The 15,293-nt window shown below is 40.5% G+C and overlaps 1 protein-coding gene across 6 annotated transcripts in view; it reads left to right on the forward strand.

Annotated features, from left to right (window-relative positions):
* Positions 1–15,293, forward strand: part of NUP98 (nucleoporin 98 and 96 precursor) — a 112,213-nt gene that overhangs the window by 90,885 nt on the left and 6,035 nt on the right. For 5 of the 6 annotated variants that reach the window (XM_023539009.2, XM_023539010.2, XM_010599624.3 and 2 more), the window contains 5 exons: positions 308–451; positions 1,225–1,367; positions 2,706–2,927; positions 4,832–5,073; positions 5,567–5,721. In XM_023539009.2, the coding sequence (XP_023394777.1) occupies positions 308–451; positions 1,225–1,367; positions 2,706–2,927; positions 4,832–5,073; positions 5,567–5,721 (906 nt within the window). Of the gene's footprint in view, positions 1–307; positions 452–1,224; positions 1,368–2,705; positions 2,928–4,831; positions 5,074–5,566; positions 5,722–15,293 lie in introns of those variants that run through there. The other variant, XM_064288601.1, reaches the window with a different exon arrangement.

Here is a 15,293-nt window from a genome sequence, read left to right on the forward strand (position 1 = left end):
TCTCAAAAATGAAATACCTGGTCAGAATTTATGCAGATGAAGTGCCTTAACCTGAGGTCACAGTTTTTCACGTTACCCAACTGTGAGCAGTGTGGAGAGCTCCTTTGTGCTCTCAGTGGCTTTTATCTCTTTTCTTAGAGCACTGATTGTTTATTTGTTTAAATCTACCCCCTCCCCTGCCGCCAAGGGAATATGTATCTCATATCTGAATCATTAATGCCGGCATCTAGATTGCTTAAAATATTACTTGAATTAGTGAATAACTTGCAAAACACAAGCAGTAAGAAGGTATGATTTTGTCTTGTAGGTGTGGCAGCTCTCAGAGCAAAAGCAAATCAATGTCTGCTCCCACCTGGATTGGAAACGCTCCCTGGCTGTCCATCTTTGGTATCTCCTTCCACCTACAGCCTCTATTTCCAAAGCACTCAGCATGTATGAAGAAGCATTTCAGGTATATGTGTCCAGTAGAGCCAACCAAGAGTCCTGGTGGGAGTTCTCTTTTATCAGCAAAGTTCTGCGGGGGGGGGAAGAAATCAAAACATCAAATCACATTTCTTGTAATACTTTTTACTAACTCCCTTTATTGAAAGTACCTAAAATTGAAACGGATCCAGGAAACCTGATGGACAACTTCATCCTTTTCTACTGCCTCTGGATAGGGCTACTCTTAAATTTCTCCAAATATCTGCTTCCTTTTTATTTAATGTGATGAGCTTCCACAGCTGACTTTCTTACTGATGCTTTCCTGGCCCCATATCAGAGGGTTTTTCTTCTTCTGTAGTCTTATTCCTTTAGGAATTCTCTGAGATACAGCCTGACCCAAGGTTTAGTATAGCCTCAAATTTGCTTCTAAGCATCATATTCAGTAATCATTGTCAGTGTTGAGGTTAAGGTATTGTTATTACTCTTAATACCATTGTTTCTTAAATTCTCTTCTTATTGTCCCTATGTATTGTCTTTGATATTGTTCGTTAGAATTATTTGTCAGGAAAAAAACTGAGTATAATAAGATTGTGACAAGAGGTATGGGGGTTTGGTGAGAGCTACCTGAGATCTTTAGACTGGTGGAATATGCCACTAACCAAAATAAGTTTAAAATCCATGATAGATTCCTTTGGAGTGTTGCATCGTTCTTAATACACATGTCTAAGTAATTGGGACTTATGGCATCTAATGAAACAGGCTAGTGGCTGATAAATTGTTTTATCAAATTCTTCCCTTCAGAATACCTCTGAGGGTGATAGATATGCCTGCTCCCCACTTCCTTCATACGTAGAGGGCTCTGGCTATACAGTAGAAGAAGAGCAAGATTCACGGAGACCTCTTCGAGACGTCTGCTTTCATCTTCTAAAACTTTACAGTGACAGGTAACCAGAGCCAGGAATTACAGCCAGTTGAGAGCTTCCTGAGCCTTAGAGAGTCCTTTCCTGATTCGTTTTCATATGCTACCAAATTGCCATGAGTCTGTATAAATCATCAAATGTAAATTGGAGTAGTTAGTGCGAGAGCATTGGAACTAGAATTAGGTTGACATTTCAAGCCACATGTGGCTAGTGGCTGCTACACTGGTCAAGGCAGATTACAGAACACTTCCGTCATCACACAGAGTTCTGTTGGGCAGCACTGGTCTAGAAGATCTCCACCCACTACTCAGAGAGGTGTTAGGAAGGTTGTAAGGAAAAAAAGGAAAGGAAAAAAAGTCGAATCTTGGTGAAAAGGCAGCGGTATTGGTCATTAATCTAAATCCCAGACCATTAAAACTTAGAGTTGTAGGATCTTAGTTTATACTGCTCTCATGATCTGAGAATTGCAAGCTAAGAACTTAACACATAAACTAGCATATGACTATTGAAATCCCTGAGTCCCAGCAGAAGACTGAGTAAAAATCCTTGTAGGGACATTTTCAAAACCCAGGGCACTTGGATTTCTATATAAAGAACTGTACCCACTGAAGACAAAATCAAAGGTAAGAATTTCCAAGCCACAGTAGGAAATACCATCATGAAGACTACTTAGCTGTTCAGATAAACAGAACATGTAACTGTGTTTTTTAAATGGTTAAGAAAAGTAACAGACACTTGAATGAAGGCATGGAAGGGTGAGAATTATGAAAATTTCTTGTATCTAGCTGGTAATTCATATAGGTCAAACCAATGCCAGCAAACCTGTTACATCACACAGCCTCAGAAGAAAGGGTACCTTGTTTTTTGTTTTGTTTTGTGTAGAATCTCTAGTCTGACTAAACTAGGGGTAAATTGATATAGCACAATATCAGAATGAGAGAAGGCCTGTACAGTAAGTCCTCAGGTTACAAACGTCCCGACTTATGGACAATTCATACCTGCCCTTTAATGTTTTTAAGTTTGCCTTTAATTTGAAATGATTGAACCAACCCCCACTCACAACAAATTCTTCATCACAATTACCATAACTTGCTGGGTGTGCAACTTTTAAATCATTGAAAGGGCTTCAGGCCTTTCTTGCACTGAGGTAACTATGCACCTGTTCTGACTTACTTACAAATTCAACTTAAAGACTACACATAGGAGCTGATCTCGTTCAGGCACTGCCTGTAATACTTTTGCTCTCAGGTGCCTTCATTGTCTTCTGAAACTTAGCCACAACATTTGACCTATTGGATACAGGTGGTCTGCTGGCTGAATGTGGCACATACTTAGTAACTTTCTGGGCATTCTCTTCCATAGACATTATGACCTCAACGAGCTGCTGGAACCTCGAAGCGTAACAGCAGACCCCTTGGACTACCGCCTAAGCTGGCATTTGTGGGAGGTGCTGCGGGCTCTTAACTACACCCATCTCTCAGAGCAGTGTGAGGGTGTGCTGCAGGCCAGCTATGCTGGCCAACTGGAGAGCAAGGGCCTCTGGGAATGGGCCATCTTTGTCCTGCTGCACATTGCCAACTCAAGGTGAGTGAGAGGCTATCAGACCACTGGGCATGTTAAACAGTATAGGGCAATGCTAAAAGAATCACAGTCTCTTAAGGGTGAATTCAGCATGCATTCTAGGGTTTACCCTTGTGATAAACTTAAGACAGTTCAACCCTTCACCCAAACTGTCTTTATTCACATATACCAGTTAGAACTGAGACTCTGATGAAGTGCCAAATTATGCTATTTATCAGTAGTTTTGAAAAGGGAGAAGAGATCTCTGGGGGATAGAATGATTAGGGAAAAGTCTTTGTAGAGACAAGATTCAAGGGGCCTGTAAAATTGGGATAGGAAATCTGAAGTAGAAAAGGAAGGGTGTGGCCAGGTGGAGCAATGACATTAACTTAGGCATAGATTCACTTGAATGTGGCATGTTTAGGGATTGTGCAGTACTAGTGCTGGGTGAGCCGCCTCCTTGGATACCTGGCAGTGATGTTATGGGTTTGTTTTGCCTTTTTAAGGTTATAGGATGGTATTATTATAACAAAAGTGTACGCTTAAGTGCTTTTACATATGTTTATACTCTTAAGTACTTTATATAAATTAACTCATTTAATGCTCATAATAAACCTATGGAATAGACACTATTTTTATCTGCATTTTACAGAGGAGCAACCTAAGGTACAGAGATATTAAATAGCTTTTGTTCATGGTCGCAAAGCTAATAAATGACATAGTGAAGTTTCTAATTCAGACACCTAGAATCTGTGCTCTTAATCACTGTGCTGTGCTTCTCAAATTGTATGTTGTGGAAGGAGGTTAGGTTATGGAGTCAAACCTGCCTAAATTCTGGATCTACCATATACTCAAATTTTGACCTAGGGTAAAGCTTATACCCATTATATATACTTAATCACTTTTGACTCTGGTTAAAGATTATACTCTCCAAACCCCAGTTTTTTAATTTGTAAATATTAATTCCCAATTCAAAGGTGATTGTGGGATTAAGGGAGTAAAAGTGAAAAGTATCTAGCACCACCTTGCCTTTAAGCAGTTTCTCTTTCCTCTTCCCCCTTACCAGGAACCAAAATGACCCCAGAGTAGTCCTTTGAGTTAATTTAAACACACTCATGGGGGATTTCACATGGTGAAGGGCTTGCTGATAGGATGACTGATGGGATGAGTTGGCTGTGGGGAAGCAGATCCTATTTCCTGAAAAAGAACATAAAAAAGGAAACAATTGTGATGAAATTGGGAGTTCTTAAAGAGCCTAGGAGTTGAGAAAAGAGTCAAGGTGAGGAAGAATAGTTTAAGTATAAAACCAAAAGGACTGGTCCTTTGGCTCAGGCAGAAAAGGACTCTCATTAAGGGATCTTAAGAGCAGAAAGAGTTTAGTCTACATCTAGAAGTAGAGAATGAATTAGGAAGACTGATGGCTTTAAGAAAGGGAATAAGGACCTGGAAGAGACTTTACCTTAAAAACTACTTTGTTATATTGGCCATGTGGAAGAAAAGGAAGGGAGAAGGTTGGGATGAACTGCAGAGGACTGATCTATGGAGCAGAATTCCTCTACCTCAGTCCTTGATCTCCTAGATGGTGGCAGGGAAATACTACTAGATGGACGTGCAGAAGGGATTCCAGCTGTGAAAAGCCTTCTCTAGGGAGTGGACAGCCTTCCCTAACATTAGTTTTCAAACTTTTTGACCATAAAAGTATTTATTCTCACTATAAATGATGTCCTTAGATACTTAGATACTTTCACTTAAAAAAATATGTGCTGGTCTGATGGCTTCTGACTGTTTAATGAAGTTTGAGGTGAACCACTTGAGGGTCAACACCTGCAGTTTGAAAGACTGTCCCAGGGCCCACTCTGACATGTCTGGGGCAGCCTTTTCCATGAGCAAAGATGGGATTTTTTCAAACTTACCCCTCTTCCTTATAGCATGCGTGAGAAGGCTGTCCGAGAGCTGCTTACCCGGCACTGCCAGCTATCAGAGACCCCTGAATCTTGGGCTAAGGAGACTTTCCTGACCCAGAAGCTTTGTGTGCCTGCTGAGTGGATTCATGAGGCCAAAGCAGTGCGAGCACGTATGGAATCTGACAAACACTTGGAGGCCCTCTATTTATTTAAAGCTGGGCACTGGAACTGCTGCCACAAACTTGTCATCCGGCACTTAGCATCTGGTGAGTGTTTCAAGCTGGGACCTTAGTTTCCCTGAATCACCCCAAATTCTTCTAGCATCTGAACCCCCGTAATGGTCAGGCTGCAAATGCTGCACAGAATGGTGCATGGCAGATGTGAATCAAGTCACGCTTGGACAAAGCTGTCTGCAGAAGAAGCTTGATGAGGTTGAGGGGCTAGAAGGGCAGGGAGAAGACAATATTAGCAAGTTACGATTTGCCAGGAGTATCCCTGATGTGTACTAATTACATTAAGTTCTTTGTTTATTTAGGGACATTTCACTCACCAATACTAGAAATACCTGCATAGGGACCTGAAGCCAGAAGGTCTTCGTACTTTCCTTTGGAGAATTTCAGAATATCTACTTACAATTTCCAAGACTGACCCAACATTATTTCCCTTTCCCTCCTGTCTTAAATTTCTGCCATGTCTTCTTTACACTTTTAGGAATTATGTACTAGTGCAGACATAGTGCTTAATATTTTATTTCTTCAGATGCCATCATCAATGAGAACTATGACTACCTGAAGGGGTTTTTGGAAGACCTGGCACCTCCAGAGCGCAGCAGCCTAATTCAGGACTGGGATACATCTGGGCTTGTTTACCTGGACTATATTCGGGTCATTGAAATGCTCCACCGTATCCAGCAGGTACCTGAGCTCCTTAAATGACTGCCTGGTTTTCCTTTCTGCAGGCCCTTAAAGCTTCAGAGGCCTCATAAAGGCCTTTGCAACCACTGAGAAAACTCATTGGCAGAGATGGGACCTACTCTGTAGGAAGAACATTTTCATGATGCTAATTTGATGTAGTAATTTTGACCATTGTATTAAAACTTCAAAACACATTTTCGTGTTTATCATCAAATAGTGTGTGCAGTAGACATTCTTGAGGCTTGTCCATAGCCCATCTCCTCCTCTTATCCAGCCCTAATTTGCATGAGAAGCTCAGAGATGAGAGACAAAGTAAGGTCAGATTTGGTGAGGATAACTGTTTCACATATCATTTGACATTTGAAAAAATTGCAAGTATTATGGGGTTTTTTTTTTAATCTTTTTTTTATTATTATTTTTATTGTGCTTTAAGTGAAAGTTTACAAATCAAGTCAGTCTCTCAAACAAAAATTTATATATACCTTGCTATCCTATAGGGTCGCTATGAGTCGGAATCGACTCGACAGTACTGGGTTTTTCTGGGTTATATACTCCTAGTTGCCCTCCCCGCAATGAGACAGGACACTCCTTCTCTCCACCCTCTATTTTCGTGTCCATTCAGCCAGCATCTAACCCCCTCTGCCCTCCCATCTCCCCTCCAGACAGGAGCTGCCCACATAGTCTCATGCGTCTACTTGGTCCAAGAAGCTCACTCCTCACCGGTATCATTTTCTATCCCGTAGCTCAGTCCAGTCCCTGTCTAAAGAGTTGCCTTCAGGAATCGTTGTTGTCCTGGGCTAACAGAAGGTCTGGGGTCCATGGCCTCCGGGGTCCCTCTAGTCTCAGTCAGCCCATTAAGACTGGTCTTTTTATGAGAATTTGAGGTCTGCATCCCACTGCTCTTCTGCTCCCTCAAGGGTTCTCTGTTGTGTTCCCTGTTAGGGCAGTCATAGGTTGTAGCTGGGCACCATCCAGTTCTTCTGGTCTCAGGCTGATGTAGTCTCTTGGGCTCATAATTACCTTGTGTCTTTGGTGTTCTTTGTTCTCCTTTGCTCCAGGTGGGTTGAGACCAATTGATGCATCTTAGATGGCCGCTTGCTAGCGTTTAAGGCCCCCGACACCACTCTCCAAAGTGGGATGCAGAACGTTTTCTTAATAGATTTTATTATGCCAGTTGACCTAGATGTCCTCTGAAACCATGGTCCCCGAACCCCCACCCCTGGCTACGCTGGCCTTCAAAGCATTCAGTTTATTCAGGAAACTTCTTTGCTTTTGGTTTAGTCTAGTTGTGCTGACCTCACCTGTGTTGTGTGTTCTTTCCCTTCACCTAAAATAGTTCTTGTCTACTATCTGATTAATGAATACCCCTCTCCCACCCTCCCTCCCCACTCTCGTAACCATCAAAGAATATTTTCTTCTGTTAAACTATTTCTCGGGTTCTTATAACAGTGGTCTCATACAATATTTGTCCTTTTACAACTGACAGATTTCACTCAGCATAATGCCTTCCAGATTCCTCCATGTTATGAAATGTTTCACGGATTCATCATTTTTCTTTATCGATGCATAGTATTCCATTCTGTGACTATACCATATATTTATCCATTCATCCATTGGCGGCCACCTTGTTTGCTTCCATCTTTTTGCTATTGTAAACAGTGCCACAGTGAACATAGGTGTGCATATATCTTTTCATGTGATGGCTCTTATTTCTCTAGGATGTATTCCAAGGAGTAGGATTGCTGGATTGTATGGTAGTTCTATTTCTAACTTTTTAAGGAAGCACCAAATCGATTTCCAAAGTGGTTATACCATTTTACCTTTCCACCAGCAGCGCATAAGTGTCCCAGTCTCTCCACAATCTTTCCAACACTTATTATTTTGTGTTTTTTGGATTAATCCCAGCCTTGTTGGAGTGAGATGGAATCGCATTGTAGTTTTGGTTTGCATTTCTCTAATGGCTAATGATAGTGAGCATTTCCTTGTGTATCTGTTAGCTGTCTGAATGTCTTCTTCGGTGAAGTGTCTGTTCATATCCTTTGCCCGTTTTTTAACTTGGGTTATTTGTCTTTTTGTAGTTGAGTTTTGCAGCATCATGTAGATTTTAGAGATGAGACACTGATCGGAAATGTCATAGCTAAAAACTTTTTCCCAGTCTGTAGGTAATCTTTTTACTCTTTTGGGGAAGTCTTGGATGAGCATAGGTGTTTGCTTTCTAGGAGCTCCCGGTTACCTAGTTTCTCTTCTGGTGTTTGTACGTCATTAGTAATGTTTTGTATACTGTTTATGCCATGTATTAGGGCTCCTAGCAGTGTCCCTATTTTTTCTTCCATGATCTTTATTGTTTTAGATTTTATATGTAGGTCTTTGTTCCATTTTGAGTTAGTTTTTGTGCATGGTGTGAGGTATGGGTCTTATTTTTTTGCAGAAGGATATCCAGTTATGCCAGCCAGCACCATTTGTTAAAGAGACCGTCTTTTCCTCATTTAACTGACTTTAGGCCTTTGTCAAATATCAACTGCTCATATGTGGATGGATTTACGTCTGGATTCTCAATTCTGTTCCATTGGTCTGTGTATCTGTTGTTGTACCAGTACCAGGCTGTTTTGACTACTGTGGCTGTATAATATGTTCTAAAATCAGGTAGTATGAGACCTGCTACTTGGTTCTTCTTTTTCAGTAATGCTTTACTTATCCACGGCCTCTTTCCCTTCCATATGAAGTTGGTAATTTGTTTCTCTATCTCACTAAAAAATGTCATTAGACTTTGGATCAGAATTGCATTTATTTATAGATCACTTTTGGTAGAATAGATGATTTTACAGTGTTAAGTCTTCCCATCCATGAGCAAGGTATGTTTTTCCACTTATATACGTGTCTTTTGATTTCTTGCAGTAGTGTCTTGTACTTTTCTTTGTACAGGTCTTTTACATCTCTGGTAAGATTTATTCCTAAGTATTTTATTTTCTTGGGGGCTACTGTAAATGGTATTGTTTCGGTCATTTCCTCTTCGGTGTTCTTTTTGTTGGTGTAAAGGAATCCAACTGATTTTTGTATGTTTATTTTGAATCCTGATCCTTTGCTGAACTCTTCTGTTAGTTTCAGTAGTTTTCTGTGTATGAGATCATGTCATCCGCAGATAGAGATACTTCTGCTTTTTCCTTACCAATCTGGATGCCCTTTATTTCTTCATCTAGCCTAATTGCTCTGGCTAGGACCTCCACCACAATGTTGAAGAAGAGTGGTGATAAAGGGCAGCCTTGTCTGGTTCCCAGTCTCAAGGGAAATGCTTTCAGACTCTCTCCATTTAGGATGATGTTGGCTGTTAGCTTTGTATAAACGCCCTTTATTATGTTGAGGAATTCTCCTTTTATTCCTATTTTGCTGAGAGTTTTTATCATGAATCGGTGTTGAACTTTGTCAGATGCCTCTTCTGCATCAGTTGATAAAATCATGTGATTCTTGTCTTTTATTTATATTATGTATGACATTGTTTTTCTAATGTTGAACCATCCCTGCATACTTGATATGAATCCCACTGGGCCATCGTGAGTTTTTTATTTATATATATGTTGTTGAATTCTATTGGCTAGAATTTTGTTGAGGATTTTTGCATCTAAGTTCATGAGGGATATAGGTCTGTATATTATGGTTGTTTTAGTCTTCATTAAAATGTCCTAGATCAGTCTCAGTAGTCATAAGATAGGTCTCCATTGCTTAAGCACAAAGACCAAAACTCATAAACATAGGATTCAAGCTGCTTTAGAAGTCCCCACCTTTTGCTCCTTCCTTTATTCTTACCAGCCTTGTAAACATGCTCCACCCACACTAAATTACTTGCAGTGCTTCCAACACTCTTACTCCACTCTTTACCCACATACTTACCCTGATCCTTGAAGATCTAGGTTGCTGTTAGGTCTACTTCTCCCTCCTTTTCCTTTAGGGAGAGCTAATTACACTTTCTCTTTTACTACCAAAACAATTGGTACATTTTTTTTACTGCAACGCCTCTCAGGCCATATTTTAGTTACTTATTCACATCTCTCCTCAGATAGCCTATGAGCTGCTTTTGGGGAGGTCTTTGTCTTAAAGTTAAAGGCAATAGAGTATTGCAGTTAAGAACTCAGGTTCTGGAGTCAGACTGTTAAGGTTCAGTTCCTGGCTGTCACGCTCACTATGTGACTTTGAGCAAATTAACTTTGTCCCTCATCTGAAGGGGGAGGGTGATTTGTAATACATATTTGACATAGTTGTCATGCAGATCAAACAAAATATTCATGAAGTGTTTAGTATAGTACTTTATTATACTAAATGCTTGATAATTGTTATTTATCGTTTATCATCATCATCAAAGTAGCAACTTATAGCGCTTGTCACATAATAGGCATAATTCAGTGTTTCACTTTTATGGTGGGTTGAGAGATCATCCCTAAATAATCACTGAAGAAACCGTTTTCTAATCGCACACTGATTAATTCATTTGCACGAACCAAGCACTGTGGTGGATTTGGGAGATATATAAGTAAATAGTATGTGTTCTGCCCTCCCTAGAGTAATAATTTCATGGGGGAGATGTATACATATAAACTAACGATTACTATAGAGTGATAAGTGTTATTGTAGGGTAAGCAAAGAGTAGTATAGCAGCACATAAAAGGAGTACCTAACCTAGTCTGAGGAGTTGAATAAGGCTTTCTAGAAATGACATCTGCACTGTGACTTTAGGGATAAAAAAGGAGGACAGGTGGGAGAGTGCTCTAGCAGAGGGAGTAGCCTGGGTAGAGCTAGAGGTCAGAGACATCTTAGTACTTAGTGGAGGAAACTTTTAATAAGTTCGGCAGTTTGGGAGTATGGAGTGGGAAGGAGAGCCAGGTAGAAATGGTGAAGCTGCAAATGTGTCACCTAGACTCCTACAGCAGCCATCTGTCTTGGTTATCTAGTGCTGCTATACCAGAAATACCACAAGTGGATGGCTTTAACAAAGAGAAATTTATTCTCTCACAGTCTAGGAGGCTAGAAGTCCAAATTCAGGGCACCAACTCCAGGGGAAGGCATTCTCTCTCTGTCAGTTCTGGAAGAATATCTTTGTCATCAATCTTCCCCTGGTTGAGGAGCTTGTCAGTACAGGGACCTCAGGTCCAAAGGATGTGCCATGCTCCTGGTGCTTCTTTCTTGGTGGTATGAGGATCCCTTGTCTTCCTGCTTGCTTGCTTCTCTCTGTCATATCTCAAAAGAGATTGGTTTAAGACACCACCTAATCTTGTAGATTGAGTCTTGCCTTATTAACATAACTGCCACTAATCCCATCTCATTAACATCATAGAGACAGGATTTTCAACACACAGGAAAATCAAAATGGTGGACAATCACACAATACTGGGAATCATGGTCTAGCCAAGTTGACAGATATTTTGGGGGGATACAGTTCAATCCATAACATCACCTAATTGGCCCCTCAGTCTCTTGCTCCCCTACAGTTCATTCACCAGACGGCAACCAGAGCAGTCATCTCACTCTCAGGTCTAAACCTTCTAGTGGCTTCTCTTCTCAATTAAAATAAAATCCAGGCTTCTTAGCAAGTCTTAAAAAGTTCTACATCAATAATTCTTACCTTTATTGTAACGTGGACCCCATTGTCAGTCTGGTGAAGTCCCTGGATCTCTTCTAAAAGTAATGTTTTCAAATTCATAAAATTTAAATATACAGGATTATAAAGGAAACCAGTTATGTTAAAATACAGTTATCAAAATAATAAAAATTTATAATAGAATTTGTGCTTTATTAACATGTTAAATAACAAGCTCCAGCAGTGCTTCTAGTAATAAGTATAATTTTAAAGTACCACATTTTAAGATCAACTCTAACGTAGTATGAAAATAGCTGATTTCTGTTGCGAAAAGTTGTATTTACTGCCAACACCTACATTCATAATGAAATGAAATGCTAAATTTTAGTTAGACATTAGAAAACAAAAAGATTTTTTTTCAAATCCAAGTTCACAATCCTTTGAATTCTAAATATCCTAGGTTAAGATCCCCTGCTGTGTATGATTTGGCCCTTGCCTACCTCTTCCATATTTTCTTGTTCTGCTCTCCTCTTTACACTGCATTTACCCCACAAACCTTTTAGTTTTCACTGTAGGACTTTTGCCCTAACTGTTCTTTTAGCCTGGAAGGATTGGCCCTCTCCTAATTATCCAGGTTTCAACTTAGATATGACCTCCTCAAAGAAGCACATTCCTACTTTCCACCCTGTATTTCCTGTGTCCATTCAACCAGCTTTTGTCCCTTTATGCCTTCTCATCTTGCCTCTGGACAGGTGCTGCCCATTTAATCTCATGTATCTGTTTGAGCTAAGAAGCACAGTCTTCACAAGTATCATTTTATGTCTTATAGGCCAGTCTAATCTTTGTCTGAAGAGTTGGGTAAAGAAGCTTTTCTTGATCACCCAGTTTGAACTGGCCACCCAGTTTCTTTCTGCCACATCAACCAGTTTGAATTGTCTGCCTGGCTTAGGATTCTTCAAGATTTATTACTATCTGATATTTTCTTTTTTATTTTCTGTAAGCTCCATAAGAATAAAGACACCACTTTATCTTGTTCACCACTTTTTTTTAAATTCTGCTTTAAGTGAAAGTTTACGGTTCAAGTCAGGTTCTCATACAAAAACTTATGCACACATTGTTATGTGACCCTAGTTGCTCTTCCTACAATTTGGCAGCACACTCCTTCTCTCCCGTGTCCATTCAGCCCTCTCCTGTCCCCCTCTGCCTTCCCATCTTGCCTCCAGACAGGAGTCACCCACATATTCTCATGTCTCTACTTGAGCTAAGAAGCACACCCCTCACCAGTATCATTTTATGTCTTAGAGTTCAGTCTAATCTTTTGAAGAGTTGTCTTTGTGAACGGTTTTAGTTTTGGGCTAACAGAGAGTCCAGGGGCCATGATCTCTGGGGTCCCTCCAATCTCAGTCAGACCATTAAGTCTGGTCTTTTTACTAGAATTTGAGGTCTGCATCCCACTTTTCTCCTGCTCCATCAGGGAGTCTCTGTTGTGTTCCCTGTCAGTCAGGTCAGTCATTGGTGGTAGCCAGGTACCATCTAGTTCTTCCGGTCTCAGGCAGGTGGAGTCTCTGATTTATGTGGCCCTTTCTTTCTCTTGGGCTCATATTTTCCTTGTGTCTTTGTTATTCTTCATTCTCCTTTACTCCAGGTGGGTTGAGACCAATTGATGCATCTTAGATGCCCACTTGCTTAGCTTTAAAGACCCCAGACACCACTCACCAAAATGGGATGCAGAACGTTTTCTTAATACACTTCGTTATGCCAGTTGACCTAGATGACCCCTGCAACCATGGTCCCCAGACCCCAGCTACTCTGTCCCTCTAAGTGTTTGGTTGTATTCAGGACACTTATTAGCTTTTGGATTAGTCCAATTGTGTTAACTTCCCCTGTTTCGTGTGTTACCCTTCCCTTCACCTAAAGTAATTCTTGTCTACCATCTAATTAGTGAGTACCCCTCTCCCTTCCTCCCTCCCCACCCTCATAACAATCAAAGAATGTTTCTTCTGTGTTTAAAACCTTTTCTTGAGTTCTTATACTAGTGGTCTCATATAATACTTGTCCTTTCGCAACTGATTTCACTCAGCATAATGCCTTCCAAATTCCTCCGTCTTTTGAGATGCTTCACGAATTCATCATTGTTCTTTATCATTGGGTAGTATTCCATTGTGTGAATATACCATAATTTGTGTATCTGTTCATCCATTAATGGGCACCTTGGTTGTTTTCATCTTTTTGTTATTGTAAACAGTGCTACAGTGAACATGGGTGTGCATATATCTATTCAGTTCACTCCTTTTTTAAGCCAAGGTAAAGACTGTATTCTGGTAGATGAAAGGGATAGTACTTGTATAGACGTTAAATAGTAGACTCTGCCAAGCCCTAAAAGAAATGTGGATTCTGTGAGGGAGAGAGAGTTCTTGGAAGGGCAGACTGAGTCATTGGAGGGGGAGGGAGTGATAGGAAACTTAGTAAGTCGGATGGTTTACTGTAAGAGTTTGTGAGAGAGTGCCTAGCTGAGAGCCATATTTGAGACAAATGGGAATAAGATGCAGCTGGAAAGTATTCAGAATATAAGCAATGAGTAAAAATATAGATTTACTTTTTAGAAAGATCACTGGCTATAGAATGGGAGGAAAATGGTTGTAGAGGGGATGACACTGAAGGTAGAGTGATAAGTGAGAGGTAATTGTGCCCTGAGCTAGAGCAGTGGCCCTGGGAAGAGGGATAGATTCAAAAAACGTAAGAGAAAGTAGTAGCAGGATAATTGGGTATGGGGGAAATCTGATGCCCAGATTTCTTCTCTGTAGTTAGATTATGGTACTATTCAGCAGGATGGACAAAACTAGCTGGAAGAAGAGCAGATTTGATGAAAATGGGTAAAGATTATGAGTCCAGGTGTGGAAAATTGTGTTTGAGTTCCTGTGAGATATCAGATAGAAATGTTCAAGAAGTTAGATACAACGATTTAGAGCTCAAGATTGGTATATTAGGCTGGAGATAAAGATGTAGGAATCATAGCCGGTCATCATCGGAGCCATGGGAGTAGATCACAACACACAGGGAAAGGGCATAGAGCGAGAATAGGGCCTTAACGGTATTTTATCTTCTTGGGGGCTACTGTAAATGGCGTTGATTTGGTGATTTCCTCTTCGATGTTCTTTTTGTTGGTGCAGAGGAATCCAGCTGATTACTGTATGTTTATCTTGTATCCCGATACTTTGCTGAACTCTTCTATTAGTTTCAGTAGTTTTCTTGAGGATTCCTTAGGGTTTTCTGTGTATAAGAGCATGTCATCTGCAAATAGAGATACTTTTACTTCTTCCTTGCCAATCTAGATGCCCTTTATTTCTTTATCTAGTCTAATTGCTCTGGCTAGGACCTCCACCACAATGTTGAATAAGAACGGTGATAAAGGGCATCCTTGTCTGGTTCCCAAACTCAATGGGAATGCTTTCAGACTCTCTCCATTTAGGGTGATTTTGGCTGTTGGCTTAGTATAAATGCCCTTTATTATGTTGAGGAATTTTCCTTCTATTCCTGTTTTGCTGAGTTTTTATCATGAATGGGTGTTGAACTTTGTCAAGTGCCTTTTCTGCATCAATTGATAAAATCATGTGATTCTTGTCTTTTGCTTTATTTATGTGGTAGATTGTTGTTGTTGTTAGGTGCCGTTGAGTCGGTTCCAACTCATAGCGACCCTGTGCACAACAGAACAAAACACTGCCCGGTCCTGAGCCATCCTTACAGTTGTCGTTATGCTTGAGCTCATTGTTGCAGCCACTGTGTCAATCCACCTCAGTGAGGGTCTTCCTGTTTTCTGCTGACCTTGTACTCTGCCAAGCATGATGTCCTTCTCCAGGGACTGATCCCTCCTGACAACATGTTCAAAGTATGTAAGACACAGTCTTGCCATCCTTGATTCTAAGGAGCATTCTGGTTGTACTTCTTCTAAGACAGATTTGTTCATTCTTTTGGCAGTCCATGGTATATTCCATATTCTTTGCCAACA

This window comes from Loxodonta africana, chromosome 7 (assembly GCF_030014295.1).
Source record: "Loxodonta africana isolate mLoxAfr1 chromosome 7, mLoxAfr1.hap2, whole genome shotgun sequence".
NCBI classification, from domain to species: Eukaryota; Metazoa; Chordata; class Mammalia; order Proboscidea; family Elephantidae; genus Loxodonta; species Loxodonta africana.